Source organism: Lineus longissimus, chromosome 12, assembly GCF_910592395.1.
Source record: "Lineus longissimus chromosome 12, tnLinLong1.2, whole genome shotgun sequence".
In the NCBI taxonomy this organism is placed as follows: Eukaryota; Metazoa; Nemertea; class Pilidiophora; order Heteronemertea; family Lineidae; genus Lineus; species Lineus longissimus.
In genome coordinates, this window is record NC_088319.1 from 11,556,095 (window position 1) to 11,582,296 (window position 26,202).

Genomic DNA, 26,202 nt, shown 5'->3' on the forward strand with positions numbered 1-26,202 from the left:
CCTGGGAAGGATTTTACCCATCTCACGCTGTCCATCGGTACCAAGTATCATACTCCGATCCAAGTATGGATCTTGCAAGACGGGATAGACATCAAGACAGAAGACCCTGACAACCTATTGGTCTTATTCTGCGTCTTATGAGGCATAGACAATTGAAAAGCAGAAAGATTTTGTAATATGAATATGAAAAGTTTATTATTGGTTGGTTTACCAAAATCTTGATAGTATATTCAATTTTGCCCATCAATGTACATGTATTCATACCAAAATTAAAGACTGATTGACAAATAAGGACAAAACATGCCACTATCAGTGAAATTTAAGAAATTTTCAGAAGGTCATTTAGTATTAATGTTGCAACTGACCAAACATGCTAAAACGAATGTTTTAATATTTTTATGAAACACCCATTATCCTGAATAAATGGCTGAACTAAATCTCGAATCTTAAACAGTGTCTGCAATAATAACGTGAACCGGTGAACTTCACAATGCAACACCAGTATAGTGTTTTTCAGATACTGCAGATCTAGCCAAAGGTACTTGGCTGACCTTCTGTCACTAAATTGTTATGGTGTGATCACAAATAGTGATGTTACACCGCCCTGGACAGCCTGTGTCATGGTTGACCGGCTTTAGCCGACAGCATTGGTTAGGCCTACCCTTAAAGGCTAATCTACATGTAGTGTTGTGCAAAACCACTGTCCATTGGTAAATGTGATCTGGTCCCCTACCCGGGTTCGACCAAGTGCCTTTGGCGAGATATGGTAAGAAAAACAGTAAGTATGTGTTACATTTGCACCAACTGACACCTCAAAATAGGAATTTTTATGGAGGTGTAGACCAAATACATAAATATAAAGATATTTACAAAACGTCTGTGCAAAAATACACCAGATTGATAAATACATTTGGTGGCACTGAAGTCTGCCCAAAGATAGTACAGTGGAACCTCTATTAGCAACACCTTTATAGGTAGGACACTCTCTCTACTAAGGACACAAATTTTGGTCGCAAATTGGTATTTGACCTCTGGACAACAACTCTCCGTCCAAAGTTTGCCCTAGATAGAGAGGTCCCGCTATACTGTACAGTTCACATGAATGAACTAGTGGGCAAAAACATAAGATATATATAAGAATAAGAATATCTCTTAGGTCATCAATGGTCCCCGATTGCATCGTAACCAAAAGTCCATATCACTAACTGTGGAACATCATCACGTATTGTCTCGTGCCATATTATGGGCGAGCCAGTTCAAACTGGTCTTCCAACTGTTTCGCAACGCCTCATCAAACTTTGCTCGGAAATGCTTCAGGGCATTCTCTTCGTCCATGGTAAGAGCAAGGGTATCCCTGAAAAATAAAAGATACAATTTAAGGAAAATTTAAAATCAAGTCTCAGGCCTGTAGATTGACTAAACCATGCCAACACTCTTAATATCCTACCTGATATACTTGATGTCCTCAAGACACGTGAGTTCTGGAATGCCGGTTGATAACATCATCATGAACAAGCTGATGAGGAAGTTACCCTTCTGGCGGAGGATGAGGTATGCCTGTTCACAATACTGTTGGAACCTAGGAAAAAAAAGAAAGAAAGTAAGATGTGTACTGTTCAGAATACTTTTGCAGGTGCGAGTGCATGAAGCACTAAAACACAAACTATGGAAATGAAGTGGTTACCATTGAACTTGAGCCTACGCGAGCTACGTCAAAGTAGGAGTTAAGAATGAACAAGCCTCACTTCCAGAGAGCAGTCTTGACAAGATTTGTCAAGTTACCTTTGAAATAATTCATTCTTCTGTTCTCCAACTTTCTGTTTCCCTTTCGTGATGACATAAACAAAATCGTGCGTCAGGACGAACGGCACACGCTCTCGTCTCACGCCAAACTTGCTCTTGAAGTTGCCGAGGAAATGGCCAAAGTCGATGTGGAAGAGCTGGCCTGATTCGGTGACCATGATGTTGTCGTTGTGCCTGTCTCCGATACCGAGGACGTAAGTCGCCACACAGTAACCGGCACAGGAGAGGGTGAAGGCCTCCACCGCTCGATTCAGTCTGAAATCGAAGAATTAGTATTAGCAAGAATAAATAAAGACTGAGAACACAGTAGAGATTCCAAACTGAACAATACAAACATAAAAGAAAAGCTCTCACCAAGCGTGACAGACCAGACTCTAAGTGGTAGTGTATTGGACTTGGATCAAGTGATCACGCATTTGAGTCCCGAGAGATTCCAAAACATTTTTTTCTTCATTTTGTAAATTTTTTGTTCGCTTCCTTGTTATAAATTTATTTATTTACTCATGCGTTTACATTTATCATTTTTGTTGTCATCATAATTACTATTTTGTGGAAAGCCCCTGCACCCGAACTTCACAAACTCCAGAGTGACATGGAGCGTGGAGGAGGGATCAAATCGGCACTTGAAATTTCGTGGCTATCTCTTTTGCTACCTTTCGTCACTCTCATTATGATCCTTAAACCATTTGAACAAGGCAGTTTTGTCGTAAACCGAGAGAATCGCTGAATTGGCATTCTTCTTTTGGATGTTGGCAATTGTCTGCGAATTTAGTACTATCTCGATGAGACCGCTTTCTGGTCCAGTGGATATGCATTTGTACGGTATGAGCCGAAGATCAAGGCCCTCAGCTTGCCACAGTTTGTCCATTATGCGTAAGATTTGTAACGTCAGCATATCTTGCCGAAGATCTGGAAGGAGAAGGAAAGACGAGTTGATGATACTGACATCCGGTTCCACAGTGTTTTTAAGGAGTTGATACCAAACTTGGAGGCATTAGGTGTCCTGGAAAGGGCACGGACGAGCTGAAATGTTAGCCAAACTCCAGGCAACAGCTGAAGTTTCACCACAGCGATGTCTGGCGAATGTATTTCAACACAGTTCTACATGAACATACCATCACCATTTTTGAAGAGCGTGTAGACATCACTGCCCATACTATCCTGGTTTTCCCACACCAGCCAGAGGGGCTTCATCTTGGAATCCATGAACTTGCATTTGTCATGTCTGAAATCGAAAAACGATCTAAATGTCACATCATTGTCAGTTGAAAAGCAGATTGTAAAAGAGTGGGCAGATTTTCCTTTCAATATGTTACTTCTTCTTTTTCGTAAGCTTCTCAGCCGAAAAAAACAAATCAGCAGACGCAAAACATCAACAGCAATTACTGAAATGACGCATACCTCAGCTGTCTAAGTCGATTACACGGATCTAGTGGCGACTGTAGCCCACAGAGGGCATCGCTGTATGCATCCTGTTGGAGACACGCCCGCATGCCTTCCAAATTCTTCTCTTTCCCTTTCTGGAAAATATAATAAAGGGAGAATATAGACTAGGATACAATCGAGAGGACGAGAGTTGGGGTTCCGCCGACGGACTCACTAATCGACAACTAGTCTATCTGGGCTCAAAAGCGGTGCGCTGGCACAAGGCAAGTATAGAATAATAAATAGTGTTATCCCTCTGCCCATGAATTTATAGCCGACAAAATGGTTAGAAAGTTTATACGATTGACTCACCGATGCATTGTTCTTAATGTGTAGGTTGACAGACTGAAGTTTTCTCAGGGCTTCGCACTGCTTAGTGAGATCCTTAAGATGCTGTGTCGATCCTCGGCAGTACGCCTCAAGAATGAGACCAAATCGAACAGCGACCGATGGCACGTGCATTTCCGACCTCAACAGCCAGAACAGGTGGTGTCCGATGGTACGATTATTCAGTGCGCGTGTCAGCAGGAATTCAACGAGTTCGCATTCGAGGTATGACTCGTATTTGATGGCTTGGACGAGTTGAAGAAGGTAGTGGAGAAGGTCGGAGTCACTGTGGGGTAAAATAGATTGAGAAATGTGACCTGTCGTAGCAAAAGGAGACGCATGTTTCACGAACTACAAGTAAATGACACCAGGAGATAATAGAAGAAATAGATGTACTCAGATTTCACAAAAGGCCGACAACGGTGAATTGAACAACCAGTCCGTCTCAACCTGCCCAGCTCAGGGCAACGTGCCCCTGGTTTTGCTGCGACTGATTAAACATAACTACACACATATAAAACAAGCTTTGGTCAGCGAGACAAGTTGAAGCTTTGTTGTACAGTACTCCGATACCTCAGAAATACGTATGGTTTTGTGTATTTTCTTACCTTAACTCTTTCAGACATACGACAGCAAATTCCCTGACAGATGTGTCTGCGTAACAGAAATCTAACAACTCTAGCGCTTGTTCTGGGGGCAGTTTGGGCCAGATCTGTAGTAATGCCATCATCTGAAACATAATGAAATGGCCAGGGCCATTGTGCTCACCTCATGTGGAGGACAGATGGATTAAGAGCATGGTATTGTGTCATGTAGTGTTAGGTTTGATGTAGGTCCAAGCAATTACAATTTCCCCAAAATGGCCAATTTACAGTACATTCGACCTCTGTGACCTTGAAAAGTAGGTCAAATCAAAGAAGACCCGGGTGACACATTGAATGGTAGTTAGAATTAGATGTACCTATGATATAAAATTGGTGCCAATCGGGCAAGTCATTACTAGGAATAATGGCATTTTGAAGAATTTAGGATTTGGCCCCCTCCCTGGAGGCCAAACGGCAAATCAGATCGCACCAAACTTCGGTACCTGAGATCACCTGACCAAGGGGTACATGTGTGCTTAATTTGTGATCAATAGTCATTGCAGTTAAGAAACGGTCATAGTTACGGCCTGACGGCGAATTTATGCCATTTGACCTCTGTGACCTTGACAAGAAGGTCAAATTAAAAACCTGTGTGACATATACTGTATGGTGGTTAGGTGTACCCATGATATCAAATTAGTGGCAATCGGGCAAGAAGTTAAGGAATAATCACATTTTTAAGGTTTTTGGATTTTGCCCCCTGGTGGTCAAGTGGTGAATCATATTGGACCAAACTTCGATCCCTGAGATCACCTGACTAAGGGGTAAATGTGTACAAAATTTGGTATCAATAGTCATTGCAGTTTAGAAACGTGCCATCGTTACATCCTAACGGCCAATTTACACCATTTGACCTCTGTGACCTTGAAAAGGAGGTCAAATCAAAAACCCGGAGGATATATGATGCACCTTTGCTAGAAGTACCTACCATATTTTTTTCAAAATTTCCCGACTACTATTAAGGGAGATATTGCATATTTTCACTTTTAACGTTTGGCCCCCTGGTGGCCAAACCATGAAACGAATCGGACCGAAACTTGGTCTCCAAGGTGTCATTTCATAAGGGTACATGTGTACCAAGTTTCAACTCAATAGCTCTAACAGTTACGAAACGTGCCCTGCTAACGGACGACGGACGACGACGACGACGACGACGACGACGACGACGACGACGACGACGACGACGACGACGACGACGACGACGACGGACGACGGACGCCACGGTATGGGATAAGCTCACCTCTGCTAAGAGGTGAGCTAAAAAGTGAGAATAGGAAGATGCCAAGTCGATCAAGATGAAAAATATCAGAAAGAATGTATAAAATAACACAATTTTTTGTAGATTGACAGAAATTTGTTGAGACTAGCTTTCGACACTATGGTGTCTTCTTCAAGGTCTGCTGGGGAAAAGTTTCACACAGCATTAAATACAAACAAGCAAAATAGTGCAGTTGCTTGTTTGTATTCAATGCTGTGTGAAACTTTTCCCTGGCAGACCTCAAAGAAGAAACCGTAGTGTCGAAAGCTAGTCTCAACAAAATTCTATGTCGACATAAATCATGGCTATAGTGGTTAGGGCGCTGGCCTCATATCAGGAGGTCACAAACGTTTGAAAGCCACGCGGTATTTTCAGAATCCTCGGGTTCGATCCCGCGGATGGAAAGTTTACTAACCGTTGCCACATCATTGTGATTATTCCACTGAACACACGTGAGAAGCCGAGGCAGGGATTGTGGGTACTGGTACTGGCATTCATAGCGCATTTTCCACACCAGTTTTTTCTCTTGTTCGCACATCGGAGTGAGAGGGTCAGTCTCAAGAATCAGTATTAGACGTTCCATGTCGAGTTCGTCTGCATTGTTGAACACAACGTCCTCGACAGTGTCGTAGATGGCGTCTTTGAAGTTGGTGTTTTCCGCAGCGCACTCGAGCACCTGATCAAAGGAAAATAATACCCGGCTTATTACATGTAGGTAAATTTTGGTGCATATTTTGAGACTGCACTTTCAAAAATAGACACAGGTATGGAAATGAGCCAAGACAAAAAGTCTGAAATGTTTTGTTATTTGATCAGCACTTGTACCTGCACAAAAATACTTCTACTGGTACATGTAAAATGCTTATTTTTGGTCCAATAAAAAAAATTAAAAGATCCACAGAGATCTCTCCATTCCCATGATCAAATTTAGAATTTAGTTAAAAGGAAAAAGTCTGAAAGCTGCCTAAAATCTGAAATTTGACATCCCTGTAGACATATATACGGATAAAGACATAGGCATGAAATTTTCACACATTATATGATACATTAACTATACGATTGGTGCAAAAATCACTATGTCTTTATAAATGAGTGGTCTTGTAATACCCTGCCTACATTCAAGCATTCTGGTTCCCTAACGTACTTGAGGACGGAAAAAAGGTTGAGGTACGTAATCGATAATCATTACCTGGATTTACACTGCTCTTATGCAACGTCTACAGGAGGGACACTAAAAAAACCCACCCAGAATGGGTTGAAGCATAACATGATACCTCCCTCACCTTTGAGAATGGCGGATATCTGATCGGCTGTTTGATGCCGTAGTCATGGAAGACTAACTCGAGTTTCGGTGCTCCTTCTTTTAAGGGATTATCCTCCACCGTCCCTGAAACACAATACAAATAAAGTAGAACCTCTCTATTAAGGACACCCACTTTACTGAAAAATGCTGTCCTTGATAGAGAAGTGTCCTCATTAGAGAGGTCAGATTGAATAAAAACGACCAATTTGGGTCCAGAGATAGTGTCCTTAATAGAGAGGTGTCCGCTAGCTGAGAGCTGATAGCAGACACAGATTTTTTTCTCTGACATGTTCAGTGATGACACACATGGTATTGGTAATAAGAATATTGAGTGATGTGCTAATCCGGGATAAGCCATCCGTTTGATGTAGTGTAGATGGAGAATTCCAGGGGTTTAAATGCCAATACAGGTGTATCAGTTTCCTTGCACGTTCCTGGTGGAATACTTCAAAGAATGTTCCTTGGTATCCAAGCCCAATAACAGTCTAATACCTGCACTGTGATATTCAAAGAATTCTGAAGTTGCCTGTAGGCTTTTTCAGAAACCAATGTCTACCGCTGTGTAAAAACTGTGGGACTGATTTCTTCAAAGTGGGGTTTTTCATTAATTTAATTATGGGACCCAAGAGTAGTATTCTCAAATGACAAACTAAGAACACATGGCGATGCTAAATCAACATGCAGCGATTGGGAAAATTTATACACCCACCAATTGCAAACTGATAACGCAGGGTTCGCGTTTGCATGCACGTGGCACACTTTATGACTGACTATTGGCGTTGGAAAAAGGAAATAGATGTAGTTGGACCAATAGTAAATATATGAGAACAAATGACGTTCCTCCAATAACAGGCTTCCCCTTGTTAAAGAAACGTCTCGGAGTGTGTGTGTCTCAAGACCTCGGCCCTACCTAATGGGTTAACTTCCCATCAGAAACCTACCTATAGGGTTAACTATATCTTCCATGGTTACATCTTCTGTGAATTGCCACATGTTAAATACCGCTGGTCCCGTACGTAACATGTTCTTATAGTCAAATATCGTTGTGTTCAACCATGCCAATGGTAAAATGTCCTGAAAGTGAAAAAGAGAGAATATTTATTCCCAATGGAAATCAGTGTAGGGGCAGCCAAAGAGATCTTTAAATATCTGCTGTCAAATTAAGAGGAAAAAATACGGAAATCCTCCAAAAATGAGAAACGTCTCATCCCTGACATATTCTCTGAAACTTGCTCGAAATATCCCAATCAAAAACTCACAATTTTTTGTTTCCCATCCTTGAACTTCATGGTTTTTCCACCACTTATCGTCATCTTCTTATCGTAGGTCGTATAAAGCGCAAAAGACAGTCGCGCCATCCGCGGCAAGTCTGCTAGGGCGAGGTTGAAGTTAGCGGCAGTGTTCCATAGCGCTTCACCATCTGTCAGGTTAGCGGCTTTTGTGTTGTCCATGTCGGCCAATGCCTCACCGCCATGAAATATACCCACTCGCAGTTGGAGCTGAAATTGGATTATTTCATTATCATTGGGGGATTGGACTAGGCCTGAAATCTTTGAACTGCCAGGTGAGCGGCAAAGTAGCGTTATGAGCTTATAAAGTACAGTAGAACCTCTCTATTAGGCTGGGTTCACATAGAACTATACGGTATTCGGTATACGCTATTCGATATACGCTATTCGGTATTCGCTATACGCTATACGGGCACGGCGAGTCACATAGGGTAGCATGCGTGCGGTATTCCGTCTTTTGGCGCCGATCAGATGGACAGTTCAGACGAAGAAGATTTGGCTCTTCTCCTCTTGGCCGAGGATGAAGCTGACCAGGAACAAAGACCAAAGAAAGGAACAAGTTCGCTAAATGTTAATTAAAAGAATCATTTAGTTGATTAGTAATAAAACATGTAATGAAGGCCTGTACTTAGAAATTGCAATAAAATGAGTAAAAATGAGTACTATTGTTTCTAACTTATCATATAGTATGCAATAAATCGTTTAATAATTGTGATAGATAACATTAAAATGCATACCAATTCCTCTGGTCACTTCTGAACAGGGTGGTATACGCTGCACGAAAATCGAACGCGCACGATTCCCACTATACTATACTATACGCAGGTATACGACCTTTTCGAATAGTGCCCTCTCATGTGACCCGGTATTGTGAAATTTCCTTGTTCGATTTCAGGTACCCGCGTGCCCTGTCAAAACGTGCACCGAATACCCGAATAGTATAGTTCTATGTGAACCCAGCCTTAAGGACATCCTAAAGAGTGACAAAAATTGAATGGAAACAACCAATTTGGTACCAAAACAAGTTTCCTTGATAGAGATGGTGTCATTGAAAGAGAAGATGCCTTGATAGAGCGGTGTCTGCTTAGGGAGGTTCCACCATACTCACCTTCGTATCATCAGGGCAGCTCACATTCGATATCGACTTGATTGAAACCGAGTAATGATTCGGGATCTTCCATAATAGCACCGGGTCATATTTATGTTTGGAGAATGGCGATCCCATTGCTGACGAGTCAATCGCTTTGATTTTTGGCAAATTGAGTAACGGCGGAAAAGATTGTAGTAACTCCTCCTCTGACTTAAGCACCAGTTGCGGCATTTTGTCTGTACTGACCAGCTTCTGTATATGCTGAAAATGAGACAAGATGTGGAAAAAACCAGCAGAGTTGATGATGTAAGACGCAAAAATGGAATCATGTAGGACGGATGGAACGGTGATTTTGCCCAAAACCTCGGCTGCCAGCTCGCTTTTGGACTACATTTCAGCCCTATACCCTTGCGCTGGTGAGACGACCAACATTTCCAATTGGTAGCATTTCCCCAAATCGCAAACATGAAAACTTACTGTGAAATGTATCAACTTATGGTCCCCAACAAGGTACGATTCCTCTCCGACAATTTTTAGGCAGTAATTTTCCGCGGGCTCCTCCGGTATTCCTGTGGTTAACGTCCGTTTTCTTAACACAGTTTGAATCAGATCTGTAGGTTTTTTCTCCGTCGATATCCGTTTCGTCGTCTTTATCCCAAGTTTGGGTAAATAAACGCTGATTAAGATGTCTTTGTTTATTTGTGAGTGAACTGTGTGTTCGTTGATGGAAGGTGGATGAAAGTATAGAATCTGATCGTGCCAGCCCTGGAATGAAACAAAGAATTGTAATTTCAGGTCTGTCTCAAGTGGCCTACCGCCAACACAAATTTAATATAATCTGTGAAAATCGTTTGATTAATTCTGAGTGCCGAACGAGATCCCAGACATATTAAACTTGGAGGGTCCTTGATATAAATGCTCTGCCTCAAGTATCATGCATATGTGGCTTTAATCAAATATTACCGTGGTACATGTACATGTATGCCATTTATATATTTATCAGGTACATAGTACACCATTCATCGGGTTGTTGTATTTACTGGTGGTACAGAAAAATAGAAACACACCCAGTGCAGTTACATGTACTGTGCATGCAAATTTGCTGAAACTTGGTTAGCTATTTACAGCATTCGTATATACATTTATCTGTCAACACAGTTCGGGAAACTGTGGAATTCCACTACCTTACCTTTTGGATGTAGAATTCCACATCGATCAGACGCAGAATTACACAACTGTTGCGGAATACCGCATCGTTTTGGCGTCGCTGAAATCCAAGATGCGCATCGAGGGCGCCATGTTTGTTTTGCCGGGTATTTCTACTTTTACCGATAGAGGGCCACACAACTTTTTACGCCGTTCGATCGCGGAAAATTCTTTTTCGATCGCGCGTTTTTCCGATTAAAATCAAAACTTCCATGATGTCGGACATAAATCGAGAAAGTAGGCTAATTGGTTGACTATTATAACGCCTTTGTCTTTCATAGACTGTTTGTAGATGCATAAAATGATATTGAAAAGAGATGAACAATTCATTTCAAACGGATAACAGATGTCAGTTTTCACAAGCAAGAGTTGTAGAATTCCACATCTTGAGGTCGTCATAGATGTGGAATTCTACAGCGCTGTGGAATTCCACAGTTTCTCGAACTGAACACAATGGCAATGTTGAAATTTATTTTGAATCACTGCATATTTACACCGTAAATGTAAACGTGGAAATATTTGCCTGCCTTTTATTTTTGTATTTTTCACCTTCACAGATAATCGCAGAAATATATGGGCGCGGAAAATAAACTACAGTTGTTTTTTCATTCAATTCGACCTCTGTAATCAGGACAACTCTCAATTCAGGACAGCCTTTGTCTGTCCCAAGGGTGTCCTCAATAGAGGGGATCTACTGTATAATTTAAACTTCTGTCAAAAGACGAGTAGGCCCATGAAGATGTTGCAATTTCATAAAACTGCGAAATTAAATGGCCGCGATCATTTCCCAGTATACAGAACGTCCAACTTTCATCTCAAGATTTACCTGTTATACGCTGACAATGCTCTGTTAATTACTTTACGAAATGGAATGAAGATGCCATTACTTCGTGTACAAGCTCCAAAATGAAATATCCTGATTAGAAAATTTGATCCACCTTGAGTGGCAGGATATGCGTTAATGCAAGGGATTCGTATCCTAATGGTTCCTGTAATCAAATCCATTGTAATGCATTTAGCCGTGATCGAAATGTCTGTATCAGATTTTCCATCATGGCTTCTTGGAGTGCGCTCGGGTAGATTTTTGGGCCATCATGGTTGAATGGTAGGCCTACAGCTGAAGCTCTATAGTTGACCCCTCGATTGTGCCAGGCCAGGAGTTGCCCTCTGTTGAGTTGAGTTGAGTTGAGTTGAGTTACCAAACCCCCTGCACTCAGAAAGAGCTAGGCTTGGATTTCCCTATGAAATTACAATTTGTGACACCAACATATTTTAGAATAATTCACAAAGCCAATTTGACTTGGAGATTGTCCAGTTAGTGATAAAATGTAATCTGAGTTATCACATGGTAATAATTAGGGTCGATTAGATCATTAGTTAATTAGGACAGCAATGTGGGCCAATATCAGGCTGATTGACAAGAAATGGTACATCGGGTCATGAACTGATCAGTTAAGTACTGTAAAGCTGCCTTAAAACTTTAGCGCTTAACTATCAAACACGTCATACATGCAGTTACGGAAATTGCCGAACATTGCCGATTGTGATTTCAAATAGACGTCAATGATTGCGCAATACCCTGGCCAGTTTTTCAAACATGCATTTCTCATCACTGTTAGAAGACACCAACTTCTGACTTCTGACATCATTTAGAACTTACATATCATTGAGATTGATGATACATGTAACTTCAGTTAATTTGGGGTTTTGTCTAGTCCTTCTGCTCTCCGACCTTTAACATTTCTACGATTGCACTTGTGGAAAATTTCGCACTACGGATTACTGTGGTCTTACATGTATGGTAGGCAGAGTACAGACTTGGTAAATACCGGATATGTAGTGAAAGAGTTAATGAAATGTACCCAAAGTAGACCTCTTGACCTATTTTCATGCTCATGTCTGACTCAGGGAGGTCAGTTAGAAGTGTACACAACTCAAACTTGACCTACACAGGTTCAAGGGTGTGTTTTTTGAATGTAAGCAAAAAAAACCAGGCTTAGTTTCCTTCACATTGGTCAGAATGTCTTCTGGTCAGAAACTATAAGGTACTGTATTGGTATTTCTCGTAAACATTGCATGAAACAGATCTTAGAGAGTACTTGACTCGAATTTTCAATTATCTGGTTAACCTTTTGTAAGAGACAAGGATGCTTGAAATATTGACTTCACTAGAGCTGAAGTGGAGAATTAGGGGTAGTTGTAAAACAAGAAACACAGAAACGAAACAGAAACACAGAAACGCAGAAACGAAACGCAGAAACGAAAATCAAACGGGTTTTCATAAAAGTTGGAATCAAGCGGCACGGTGATACTTTCCTTGCCCAATCCGTTGTTATTGTCGTTTAAAAGTAAAATCTGAGGTTGGTGGGTTGCGGCCAGCCGGAATGCAATAGAGTTGTTGAGGGGATACATGGAGCAACTTGGGGGGGGGGAGGGAGCGGCACGATATGGGTGAAGTCTTTTGAGGTGGTGGTGTAGTACTTTGGTAGGTTCGATTCGATTCCTACAGCATGTTATTTTAAATGAAGGTGCAGTGCAACATCTTGCCTTGTAGTGTTCAATTTACATGAAGTACCAGGATCATCCTACAAATCCCGTCTGATGCAGCACTAAATGCAAGGTACGGTACCAGTACATGGGTGAATCATTTCGACGTTATGTGAGACGTGAGAGACCAATTTTGGCGACTAGAATAGAGTAAAGTGGGGGGGGGGGGGGGGCGGGCACTAGACTTGGACTTGGAGTAACTCAATCTTGCCTGCCCAGCTGCTGCCTTTAAATAGTCCCTTTAAATATCTGTTTATGTTAATGAGGTTGCAGTGGGGAAGTTCAGCCTAGTGTCGTGCACAGGCAATGGAATGTACAAAAGAACAGGACTCGCTATTCGAAGGACTATTTTCTATTTACGCCGTGTAGTACATACATGTAGTGTATTGGCACGATCAAGGCCGGATGCTGCCAATCTGCGCACACGTTGATGAGGCTAAAAGGGGTATTGGGAAATGAGCATTCCTCCTTCCATTCCGACTGAATACCAGTTTTAGTTACACCCGCGTTCGCGGCCACAACCATGGCAACAAGATGGAGTCTGCAGACCAGAATTCGCCACAAGACTGGTTTCTGCGTTTCGTTTCTGTGTTTCTGTGTTTCTGTTTCGTTTCTGTGTTTCTTGTTTTACAACTACCCGAGAATTAGAGCCCAAGCAGGGCTGGGTTGTTCAAAATCACGTCAACTTTTGATAATGGAGTCGTTAGTTTTGACGTGAACAAGTTTAATGGGATTAACTGCAAAAGATAACGCATTGAAAGATACTTACGTAACTGTTGGGGATAACGTACATTTTGAGCTTTTGAACTACCAAGCCTAGGAGCGCCATTCTCAATTACATGCCCTACAAAGCTGCTACAATATACCAGAGTTTCTATTGAAATCTACTTCTACATATAAGACCTATCATCAAAATATACAGGTCGTCCTCGTGAATACCGGTATCGGGTGCCATTTTGAAGAGGCCTCTTGGGGTGTCATATATTGCATGTATTAAAATTGGCTATTTATATTCCATGAACAGTGTTATTTAAATGATATTGTATGCACTGGTCGTAATTAAACAGGGTGGTATGGGAAGCGGCGCTTTGCAGATTGTGCATGACAAGTCACAATAAAGGCTGGACCAGGGCCTACTAAGTCCTACTGGTACCCTTTTGTGGACCTCCGAAATGTATGGTCCTACTTTTATAGTGCAGAAAGGATAGGCTACCGGTATTCACGAGGACATCCGGTATATTCTGCAATCTTATACCTCATTTTTGTGTAGGAGGTGTATTGTACACAAGGGAATGGAAGGGGTCAAACAGGGTGTACCTTTTGTGAGCGCTCCTCTTCAATTCTCATACATTTCTCCTTCATAGATTTTCTGAAGTCGTTCACCTCGGGGTCTCCTAACCCTTCGAATTCCTGAAGACCTGAAAATGGGACGGCAACGTATTTCTGAAAAGTCCTTAAAGGACTGATGGCATTATTAAGGGCATTGTTTCTGCCAAGCTTTGGGCTGCCAAGACACCTTCTATTCTACTGTAGTAGTTCCCATCATCCAATTCCACACAAAATGGAAAAATTCTAAATCTGACTGAATTACCAATTGGCACGATTGGGTCCCTAGCCTCTTGGTCAATTCCTCCGATTGCATCTTTCTCCTTATGCCTACCCGCGTACCTTCAGCTGAATACTTAATGACCAAAAGCCTAAGATCACTGTCCAGTCCTTTGAAGGCCCATCCAAGAATTCAAATTCAACCAACCTTTTCCGATGAGAAAACTGATCTGTGAGTTGACGAGCTTCTCCCCACGGTTGCCTTTTTTCTGCACCACCCTGAGCATCAAATGGAATGGCTGGATATCGATGAGGCGTCGGCTTTCGTCCACTAATTCTTCCTGGAATGAAAGTATATTTAGGCTTTTATAAGCTCAATACACTTCTTCTTCTTACTTCTTCTTCTTCATCTTCTCCTTCTTCTGCGTTCGGAATTTTTTAGATGAACGCCGGACAGTCAGGTCGTTTTCTGTAACAAAATCGGCTACCCTAGAGTGTTCCATTTCTTTTTGTCATGTTGTCCCTCGTATGCACATATCAAGGTGGAAATCAGACATAAAAGGTTAATAAGAAAGGTACCGTAACACAAAATTCACCTTCCAGCTCCAAATGACATCCTGATATGAACTCGTCTCAGAAATATCCATTGAGATATTTAGAGCAAAGATTCAGATCGTTCCCACACTGCCGAAAAAATATCTTCTGGTCTTGTCGCAGCAAGTTTCATAATGTCATTGTTCTACCATACTTCACAAACAAAATATATTTCATACCCTTGATTCAAAATCTCATTTCGATAATTTGCATCACAGGATATTAAAAGTTAAAGACACTAGACAGAAGTACTTGGGCAAATAGATATTTGTTTGACACCCGGCTTTATTTTGTGCAAATGGCATTATCAAGGGCATTATTACAAAGCTGCCACCTGTCCAGTCATCTTCAACTCAACAGTGGTAGTTCCCAGCACTACATTGCACATAAAATGGAAGAATTCGAAATCTGACTGAATTATCACGCTATGTTGATTGTAATTCGATTACATGTAGACCCAAGTGACCCTCTGTCAGCTACCATGTTTGTGCTATTGTCGATGAACAGCGATGGAAAACTTCACTGTGACATTATCATATAGGTACTTTATTACGATTGTAATACAATGACACTGTCAGTGTCAGTCTTAGGATAAGCGGCTGAAGGTACATATAGTTTTGTGGAAACTTTATGATCATGTGATGTTATTTACCGATTAATCATGATAAGAGCATTTTTACTTTCCCCCCCCCGAAATGTTGTTACAAATGACAGCTTTTTGGATTTGTCCCACGGCCTACAAGCAATTGTAGACACTTATCACAAGACCAGGCCTTTCAAAATAACTTCTCAGAAAAGCTTGAGCGTCTCAACCTTTTTACAAATCCCGGTCATGTCCAAAATCATTCCCATTTCCTGGGGATGTGATTTATTTATAGTTCATATTAACGACATGAACTATACCCAGGTCATGCAAAAGTCTGACCTGGGTAGACTATGAAAGGCACAAAACTTGGCAAATTAGGGCAAATCACTCTAAGTTCATGGATATAAGACTACATGTATTTGATTGATTACTACGAAATCGAAACAACCAAGTCAGAACATGATGTCATGACCATCTAACATGTCTAACAAATCGGAGTCGCCAATCCCTTGAATGTTTTCATCAAAGGACCATGTGCTCATTTTAGGGTCTGACATGTCCGACTTGAATATTGAGAAATGGTCTTAGACTTGTGAAACTAGAGTACATGCACGTATGATTGCATGTATCAGCTCAGATATACATGTATTTCCTTAACATTTTTATTGTTCAATTAAAATATGAGGAAACAAGTTAGGTCTGTTTATAGAGATTGCTCAAGGGCCTTAGTCATGTCTCTCATATTGTTTTTGTCATCAGTGTCCTGAGGCGAAAGTCATTTACATCATACAAAAGATGGTATTGTAGTACACATAGATTGTCGACTAATGAGAATTGATCATTCGTATATACCATTAATAGCCAAAGCTGTTCGTTAAAAATTTGAAATTTGTTTTGTGATCGAATACGAAAATGACCAATTGTGCAATAACATAATGAACTGAATATAAATTTCAACATTGCTGTTCTGTTGCCATACAAATGCTACTAAAGTTTCGGCAATGTTGCATGCATGATATACTGCAAACCAGCATAGTGTAGAGTGCATTTCTATCCTCAGGATGAAATCAGGTAAATCGTACTTCTTCCGAACCAAATCCAGAAACTTTGTCTTCAGATCCATCAGTACATTCCTCCGACCCCACGAAAGTCATTTCTTGTGGGTTGTACATGTACGTGTAATGTATAAATACATGTACACATGAATGTCCAAAAGTTAGTAATGACTGAGCACTAGCCTTCACTCTGAACAGTCCCAGGACAGGTTCGGGCCAAGGCTTCGGGTGATTTAAAAAAGAATTATAGAATTATGATCATGCAATATTCCTGAAACATTGTAAGAGGAAGTAAACAACATAATAAGTTTCTATAATAATATATTGTTTGGTGAAAGAACAACTGGAATGGTGGAGTCGTCAATGACTCAAGGATAAAGATTTCTGAACAGGACAAAACATTCTAAAACGTGTTTATTTAGGGGTTGATCATAGGAACCACTTGAAATCCTAAAACAATATTAGAACTCTTCTAAAATGAAGTGTATGCCCATTTAAAACCAGGGAGACTGTCCATCTGGAAATCAAAGAACACACTCCCTCCCTGGAAACTGGCAGTCACCTCATTTTGAAGGAGATCGATTGCTTTAGGATTTCAGGCCCAGCCCTCATAGTGAATAGGGACATAGAGCACTTTTTGTGTTTTCGGTTTTCTGGGGGCAAAATCAAGAAACAAAACCAAAATTTGGTCTCCAAGGTGTCATTTCATAGGGGAACAATGTACTAAGTTTCTAGTTGATGGCTCCAGTAGTCTTAAATGTACAGAATGTGCCCCGCTAACGGACGACGACGACGACGATGGACGCTGCACCATAAGATAAGCTCACCTCTCTGGAAGTGAGCTAACTATCGTATCAATCTCTGCAGGTATTCTAAAGAGGGGGCGAGGTAGGGCAAGACATTTTCTGGAAATGCACCAAATACTCCTGATATTTTACAAACAACGAAGGAGTTATTGTTTACGTTTAGGGTCGCTACATCCTGCAAACAACCTTCCTTATCTTAATCTTATCTTAAATATCAGGATTTAGGAGAGACATGAGTGTAGTGTCGAATAAATCAATATGGGGTTGCTCAGTTCGTATCCAATTTGGATATTTGCCAATCAGCGAATTTCTTTTGTCGTCATCTTTGCTGTCATCACAGAACTGTTTGGATATTTCTGGAAGGCTGTCGTAAGTCATTGTTCAGGATTTTCCAGGATGACAAGAACAACGAAAATACCATAATAAATTAGAAATTCTTGGCCTGTTAAGACTTAACGTGAACATTTTAATGGGTTTAACTGAAAGAGATAACATCCTTAATGATACTTAATGTAAACGTTAGTGATAATGTGACTTTTGTGCTTTTGAACAACCATGATAGCATAGTCATCATTTGGAATTCAACCAAAGTGTTTGTTGATTTCAATATCAGGAATGTTAGCCACTAAGAATTCCTTGATATATTTTCTGATATCTAATGGGGTTTTCAACTTAGTTCCTGGTTGATTGGAAGCACAAAATACGTCAACAAGATATGCAATGAAAAATGGATTCAGCAGCAAAAGGGTCATCCTGACAAGCAAAGTTTTTGCATAAATTCCTATGTTCCTTAAACGCTCTTGACATTGAAGGGCACATGAAGATGACGGGAGCACAGCAGAAATCGACAGGAGCTGGTGGATCACCCACAATACGCCCTACACCAAAGGCCAAGTGACATGAAATTGGTCACTTCAAAGCAATTTTACTGATAAAAGCTTATTGCAGTCACGTGTGCCTCATATTTGCCAGGAGTGGAGCAGGGATTTTGACATGTCCCTTTTTTACTGATGTAACTCAGATTCTCTGAGAAAAAACCGGGGAAGGAAGCAAGAGAGAGTTGGTTGTCTCAAATTTTCTAAAATAAACGTCCCCATAAGTCCAAGATGTCAAACACCTTGTGGAAATAAACATGAAAACCATTTTTGTCAACAAGCACTAAATGTTATAAGTTCAGGCTACATTTTCTTCATTATTTGCACCTGCAGAAAATCAAACCAGACTTGCCGTATAAATCACTAATTCCTGCTGCGTGTTCGAAGTTATTTTCTATCAAGTCTATCACCGAAGGTAACTCGATTAAGCTAAAGGTTAAATAAACCTTGGGGCAGGGAAATAATTGCTGGAGATTCAACCTCGTTCCTAGTGACATCCTACTATCTGGGCTGCATTAGGGATCTAAAAACATAAAGACTCTGCACTTGGTCCCTTGGTGTAACATCGATGATCATTCCCTATCATAGATCCATGCATGGACACACTGGTCGTAACTACTGGGGCTGACACTAAGTGACAGGAAAACAGAAATGCACTTACACAATACTGTGTGTAAGTGCAGTAATTACTATGCATACAAATTTACTGAAACTTGGTATGTATAGCATTTGTATATCTGCGTACAGGACGCCATTGGTGAAATTTATATCTACGCAATTGGAAATTTTTCCAATTCAATTACAAATTTCAAATTTTTAACGAATGGCGTGGGCCTGTGAAGTGAGATCAAGACATGTCTTACCTTGAGAGCAGCGGAGTTGACGCACATGAACAAGTAACAGTCCATGTCACCCAGGAATGTATACAGGGGGTACTTCTCAGCCTCGACCCACAGTAGCTACATGGAGAGAGAAGAACTTGGTGACCTTATAGGGACAAATTGGCAGCAGCTAGGCAGGCAAGAGAAAGTTACACAAAGCCGCCAATTGGGGTCTCTCACATCTCACAATAGTTCGAAACGATTCACACTCGTACGAGTGATATATTTAGTGCTCAGTCTGACATGACCGACGGCCCTTACTGTGTATACTAGTCACGTGAAGATGGCCAAATTAGCCCCTCTCCTCCTGCATATAGTCCCCCTTTAAGCTGCTGGTTGAAGCTACATGGTGATGTATGACTCGCTCTTGAAAACTTAAGCAGACTGGCATATCATTTTAATTGTTGGATACAGAAAGTTAATTTTTAAACTGCAGGGTGCAAACATTTTGCCATTGTTCTAGTAAATAGACAGATTTTAACCCAGGTGTGCAAGAAATGAAACCTCCACTGAAAACTTGGTATGTCTATGATATGTGTACATCAATTGATAGAAACAGTTTTCTGATATTCACAACCTTGAAATTTGAGAAAAAAGTACTAATTGGATACTTCGATCGCAAACAAACACTCATTTTACCAGGTTTGCAATATTTTCTTTGAATAAATTGCAGACTTCTAAGATTTTTAAAAAGTAAACAATGAGTGCAATTCATTTCTTTATGACCACACATGCACCTTTTAAAAATTGATTCAGACCTTGTCAGGATTTTTTATAGCATGCCTTTCTCTCCTGTTGAAAAAAGAACTCTAAATCTTTTGAAATTCAGTCATATACCGCGGAGTTTTATGAATATCACGTAAGCGTACGGTGAGACCAGTCCATGATGTCAGACAAGGAAGAACCCATGCAGCCTCCCAGGCCAAAGCGTCATGGCGATGAAAGATGGGCCAGCCGGAAAATCATCTGTTGTGCATGTATTGTAACCCTCCCCCCAAACTTCTTTGCACCCCCACTCACGAAAACGACAGGCTGGCGAAAATAAACGGCTTTTCAGTAAATCGTATGATAAAAATGTTCTCGCCTCTCATTCTCAACTGCATACTGTAAGTGTTACTGTACTAACATAACATTCTCAAATTCTGAGTTATCATGAATCAGCTGGCATTATTCTCTTTTTAAGACTCTTACATGAATCTGATGAAGCTTGTGGCTATTTTTACCACCAGACATAAACCAATACAACAGTATAGAAACCTGTCCGATAATTTGTAAATACCACAGGGCATACTCTTGATACTGCCTGATTCTTAAAAGTTGCAACATCGAATTTCTGTCTGAAGATGGTTACAGCATCACCACCACCTGACGAAGATGCTACAGGGAGTAATTAGCCAGGATTACAGCAGGCCTAAATAATATTTGTCTGCGGTGGATTCTATGTACATTGTATGGAATTGGAATGCAGGAATCATGAGGTCAACTATACATGCTTCCCGAAATTGGTGGCTTGCATTGAAACTAACTTTTTCCCCCTTGTCCGTCTTTAAAGGCATTCAAGTGTGTAGGTCAACCATGACTATCTCCTTTGTCTCTCCACCATAAGGCCTAGTTTCCCCTTATGACATCACTATTTCGGACACTCAGCACCCCATTTCTGGAAAGGTGTATCGGCACCACCATTTTGGCTAGAATCTGAAATCCTGAAGCGAATAGAACTCCTTGAAGTGAATGCCAATTTCAACGGTGGATGTCTGTTTTCTGGAAAACAAGAACTGACTCCTATCCTTGAAATTGGCATTCACTTCATTTTGAAAGAGCTCTGTTCTAATTGCCTTAGGATTTCAAGTTCTGGCCAAAATGGTGACTGCCTGTGGTCAGCCCTATCGCCATGGTCCATATGGATGGACTCCTCCTATCTGGGACTGCAGAGGCAACAAAAGCAAAAAAAACTTGTACCAAATGACAGAGGCACAGGCGCAGTTTTACTCATGAAACTGAAGGCGAGCAGAGAAGACTAAAAGTCAATGTCATTCGTTTCTTTACCGTTTTGAGTTCCATGAGGTTGGTGTCCCTTTGAACGGTCAATGGTATAAGGATGCCATTCGGGAGGAGGCAGTCGACGATGACAGCGGAGGATAGAGGGCGTTCTAATGACCACACCTCCGACTGGAAGACGTCAACCAAGGCGGGCGCCATGATCAGACCTGAAAGGAAACATCAATGCAATGTTTGAATTGCACAACACATGCATCCTATCTATTTGTACCATCTTATCTCATACTCCAAGTCCAACTTACACTTAAAACTTTCACAATCATCTGGACATCCTGAATCTATGACCACAGTGTTCTCCAAAGCCTTTGAGTTTCGGGGGGGGGGGGGAATCTTACATTCTTTTCTGTTTTCAACGCATTCACGCGCACACTGAGAAAACTGTTCTTAAATTCTCGATTATTTAAGCACGATCCTATTTTGAAGATTTCCAGGACATCAGAAGCATTTGATTAAAGCATTTTGGGACATAATGTAGCATTTTATGCAAGTATCAATTCGTTTCTTGTACCCCCCCTCCTCAAGGGTAGTTAAGCTATCACCACTAATCTTTGCCGATGCTTGAGTAGTATTTATTTTTCCTTTAGTGAAAATTTGGCGAAGCTGGAAAGAATAAGGATGCTAATGTGTCGATGTCTTGTCGAACATACAGCCTTACCCAGTAAAATTAGTTCGGTTACTTTATATGACGGTGATAACTGATATATTGTTGATGGTGATGTCTTGACGAAAGAAAAAGTAGCATTGGTGAAAAAAGGGTGATGCTTGAGCCTTAAGATGTCGTTATAGGGTGATAAGGTGTCGTACCCTTGAGGAGGGGGGGGTACAAGACACGAATTGATACTTGCATTAAGGTGGATAAAATGAATCAGGAGACCGTCATTTATAAGGGTGCGGAGAACACTGGACCACATCATACAACAACTTACCAAATGGGTCGGACGCCTGTTGCAATTTCATCATGAGAATCCAACAATTTTCTGAGAATTGATTCTGAATTGGCCTGCAGGGAGCATCGCAACATGCAGGGAAGCTAAACAAATACATCCATCCAATTACATTTGGATTCCGTTCAAAATCAACATCGTCTCAAGAAAATCCAGAGTTATCGAATACTTCCCAGCGCTCAAGAATTAAGATGACCAAGTAATGTCACCGCGTCAATAAACGCAATGAAGGCAGTAATCCTAATGACAAGAATGAGGCCTCACATTTGCGATGTTTAACAAATCGATAACGCTTACGTCACAACGTGGCTAATAGAATTAAAAAATCTCCAAGTCTTCAAAGACTGCCTGGAGACGTGTGATGCTATTTGCGATCAAAGCGCTGATACGATATTAAACCTGAGTAGTCCTGTCGAGACGACTTTGTGAAAGACCTGATAATTTGCAGCAAGATCAATAGGGTCAAATTATAATCGGTAAAATTTCACAATGAATTCCCTTTGCCGGCGTGATGTCTCATTTCCTTCTATCAAAAAAATGACAACATTCTACGTTGCACTGCACTAATCTGGTCCTTCTCGAATTCGATCAAAGGCAGCACCTACACAAAAACGACCAACTCTTCTTGTAGCTCGAACATGTCTTAACGAAATGCTGGTAGTACCACAAGAAAGTTGGAGAAATTTCTTGGCAATTCCCTCTGAGGTAAATGGCCTTTGTAGCCAATCAGCTGTTGGTTTATTAAAGGGGTACGCCATTTTTATTTACTGGTGGGTTAGGGAAATAGAATTGGAGTATACACAACGCCGTCTGGGGCAGTTATCATGCATGGAATCTTGCTGAAAATTGGTATATTATAGTATTTGTATATCAGTTTTCACAGTGGCAATGTTGAAAAATTCAGCACTTACCAAGATCAATTTGGAAGTTTTCAAACTCAATTACAATTTTTTACGCATGGCGGACACCTTTAAAGTTGGGTTCACCTAAAGATTACCAAAGATACACCGTATACATTCTATTCAATAATGAACTGATAATTCCAGTGTTTGAGATCAGCTTGACTTGACTCTACCCCACAGGTAATACTAATAGGAAATCATTTTACCTGGTTGCTCAGTCACAGCTTCTGTTTATTTGTTGTGCCATTGTGTTGAAGGCTGACAATCATAAACAACATCATGACTAACCATTCTAAGGTCATACTTGATAATGTTCCTGTTTGAATTGGGTTTCCCCAATGTCAATGCCCACATCATGTCTATTCATGACCATGACATGAATAATTGATTTGAAAAAACCTATATTATCAGCAGTGTATGAAAATGCTTCCATTACAACCATAATTCTGGCATTTTTTAGAACTGCACAGAAAACATAATGACAGAAAAACATGCAAATACTCGATAATACCTAGCTATTTATAAAGTTGGTATTCAATTCATACCCATAAACCAGTATGTCTGGTTTTCTCCATTGTTGTTCCTTGTGTGTACGTATTGTTCTAGTGACCTTTTTTTACTTCAGTCACAATGATCCTATATTTCATGTATGTATTGGTTGACTTTGCTGTATTCCTACATCCACAGCTTCAGGCTGTCTGGAGTTTTTACTCTCGTATCCATTTTGCCTTGACTTAGGGTGCATGTTTCTGGATGGATTCGTCATCTATTGCCACTGACAATTATTTTTGGCAGCTCTTCCTTGGTTTTCAAATAAGTTGGGATCCAAACATGACTTTTTTAGTTGCATCGCAATGGATAATCACCACCATGGCTGCAGGGGGCCTAATTACATAAGACATGTAAGATTGTGTTCTGGGAGTACTATTAGCCAACAGGGGGCCATACTCAACACACAAGTCAGTCGTATCCTCCTCACCTCCCAGACGTGACTGAATGAGCTTCTAAAGTCATTAGTGCTGAGTGTTGCACTGAAGTCCCGGCTGAAAGGGCGAGGCCATCACCCAGCCAATTCTTCCAAAAATGTGTTATGTGGAAGGAGGCTGGACAAAACAAAAGAAAACAAAATTTTAAAAATATTAAACTCATTCAAACGAAGCTTTTTATCAAAACGTCCAGCATTATTTTTTGGCACGGTCGTGATTTAGGGTAGATAAATTTCTATTGTACTAATCAACTTATTTTACTAATCAACTTATTTTACGATGTTCTATCAATCTATGCAAGTTGTTGTGACCTGAGTCATCCAAGGTCAATAGGAATAGTAATCACTGTAAGTAAATGTAAATAAGATTACTATAAATATGAAGTACTTGACACTGACATGAGAGTATTAGTCACTTCTTCGTAGTAGCCATAGAAGTAGCTTATTACACATTGCTGGGTAATCCTGTATCACTGGTGTCAACTGGTCCATGTATGTTTGCTTTTGCATAAAATTTATAAGCAACTTTTTAAGATTGAAAACACTAAATTTAAAACACAGTTCTTTGCCCCTTTTTCCATGACAAAACAATGGAAAAATGAGCAGAACAAAAACAAAGATGCTCGGGCTCAAGAATGTTGTTTTCCATTCATGACAAAACAACGGAAAAATTACCAGAACAATGAGAATAAGAACCTCTCACTCTGACAGAGTTGTTTTTTCAATGACAAAATAACGGAAAAATTACCAGAACAAAGGGTAAAGTGGCTCTAGCGTCGATTTGTTTGAAGTCTGACCTTAAGTGATGAGCAACAAACAGTTGATGCCCATTCTTCAAAGAGGAGAGTGACCCTGCGTGATAAACGATGAATCAATGTCAATAATTGCAGGCCGAGGTGGGTGGATGACTCAGTTATAATATATCAAGGTAAGCCCAACAACCTCTCAGTCTCAATGAATGATAAAACTATTCATTTGACAGTGCCGCTAGGCATTGCCAGGGTCACCCAAGAATTTTGGTGAGGTCATACACCCTAATATCGTTTTTTCTTGGGGGGGATCGGTCTTCAAATACTTGAAATGAATGCTTGTCAATTCAGGTCCACAGCAGTCAACTAAGACACTGAACTTGCTCAATGGACGGTCACTGTCTGCCTTTGAATGTAGGTGGAATACTGGTATCAAGTTGCTCTTCTTTTTGCGGATATCTTAGCATCATCATAGCCGTCATGGCTTCCGACGGTATTTATTAAAGCGACACAGCAAAACATGTCTGGACTCGACTTGCATTTTGCAGTGAATCACACCTCATCCTTGGCCAGAAGTCTTGTAAACCTACTATCAAGACTACTACTAGCCCATTCTAAGAGGTCCATCATGACATCATAAAAACGAAACATCTGACATAAATTGTGCATGACAGATGATATTTTTTGCTGTCATCATCGACAGCTTTTTTTGCAATTTTTTTTTTCTAAAAAAGTTACTTTTTCTTACAAAAAACAGGCTTACCAACAAAATAATCGTGTGTGCACTATTTCTCTAACTTGTACATGTTATCCAAGTAATTTGCTGAGCAATCGAGTGAATAAACAACTCCATGGCATTATAAATCGAGTTTTCTTCTTGTAAAAAGCTGCTCTTTAAAGTTCCAGGAAGTGAAACCGAAGAGCACTTATTTAAGAACCATGCGCCATGAATGTAGTTTTAAATAAGTACTGCAATCATCCTATCTGCGCGAGTTATTCGCATAAAAGTTGTACTAGAGTACTCCAAAACTCATAATAAAATTTTCAATTTGTCTTAGAACGTGTTTTGAAAAAGTTTTAAACTTTTAAATTATGATGTATTCATGCGCATTTACGATTTTAGTTTACTATTCATGGCAGAGGTGGCAGCACCATAAGTCATGAAAAAATCAGGATTGGTCCTTGTCACAACCACTGTAAACCTATTTTCAGAACTCGAGTCACAACCAATACAATAAATCCAGACAGTCAGAACGGCTCCTCACCCAATGGCCACTAATATTCAACAACTTTCGGTCATGTGCCCTGTGTCACATGGCCAAGATCTACA

At 40.5% G+C, this 26,202-nt stretch overlaps 1 protein-coding gene across 2 annotated transcripts; it reads right to left on the reverse strand.

Annotated features, from left to right (window-relative positions):
• Nucleotides 1-170: 170 nt before the first annotated feature.
• On the reverse strand, nucleotides 171-25,786 carry LOC135496651 (phosphatidylinositol 4,5-bisphosphate 3-kinase catalytic subunit beta isoform-like). 2 transcript variants are annotated; one of them, XM_064786081.1, is made up of 19 exons: nucleotides 25,636-25,786; nucleotides 21,281-21,441; nucleotides 19,217-19,312; nucleotides 14,646-14,778; nucleotides 14,210-14,310; nucleotides 9,617-9,904; nucleotides 9,158-9,400; nucleotides 8,020-8,259; nucleotides 7,702-7,834; nucleotides 6,741-6,844; nucleotides 5,873-6,133; nucleotides 4,164-4,285; nucleotides 3,541-3,841; nucleotides 3,205-3,323; nucleotides 2,919-3,028; nucleotides 2,457-2,712; nucleotides 1,783-2,058; nucleotides 1,448-1,579; nucleotides 171-1,354 (listed from the first exon to the last, which is right to left on the reverse strand). In XM_064786081.1, the coding sequence occupies exons 2-19, from the start codon at nucleotides 21,431-21,433 to the stop codon at nucleotides 1,219-1,221; spliced, it is 3,204 nt and encodes a 1,067-aa protein (XP_064642151.1). In that variant the 5' UTR covers nucleotides 21,434-21,441; nucleotides 25,636-25,786; the 3' UTR covers nucleotides 171-1,218. The 2 variants fall into 2 exon arrangements, 1 of the variants encoding a protein (XP_064642151.1); XR_010448706.1 differs by lacking the exons at nucleotides 171-1,354; nucleotides 1,448-1,579 and having other exon boundaries at nucleotides 1,920-2,058; nucleotides 2,347-2,712.
• Between the last annotated feature and the right edge of the window lie 416 nt (nucleotides 25,787-26,202).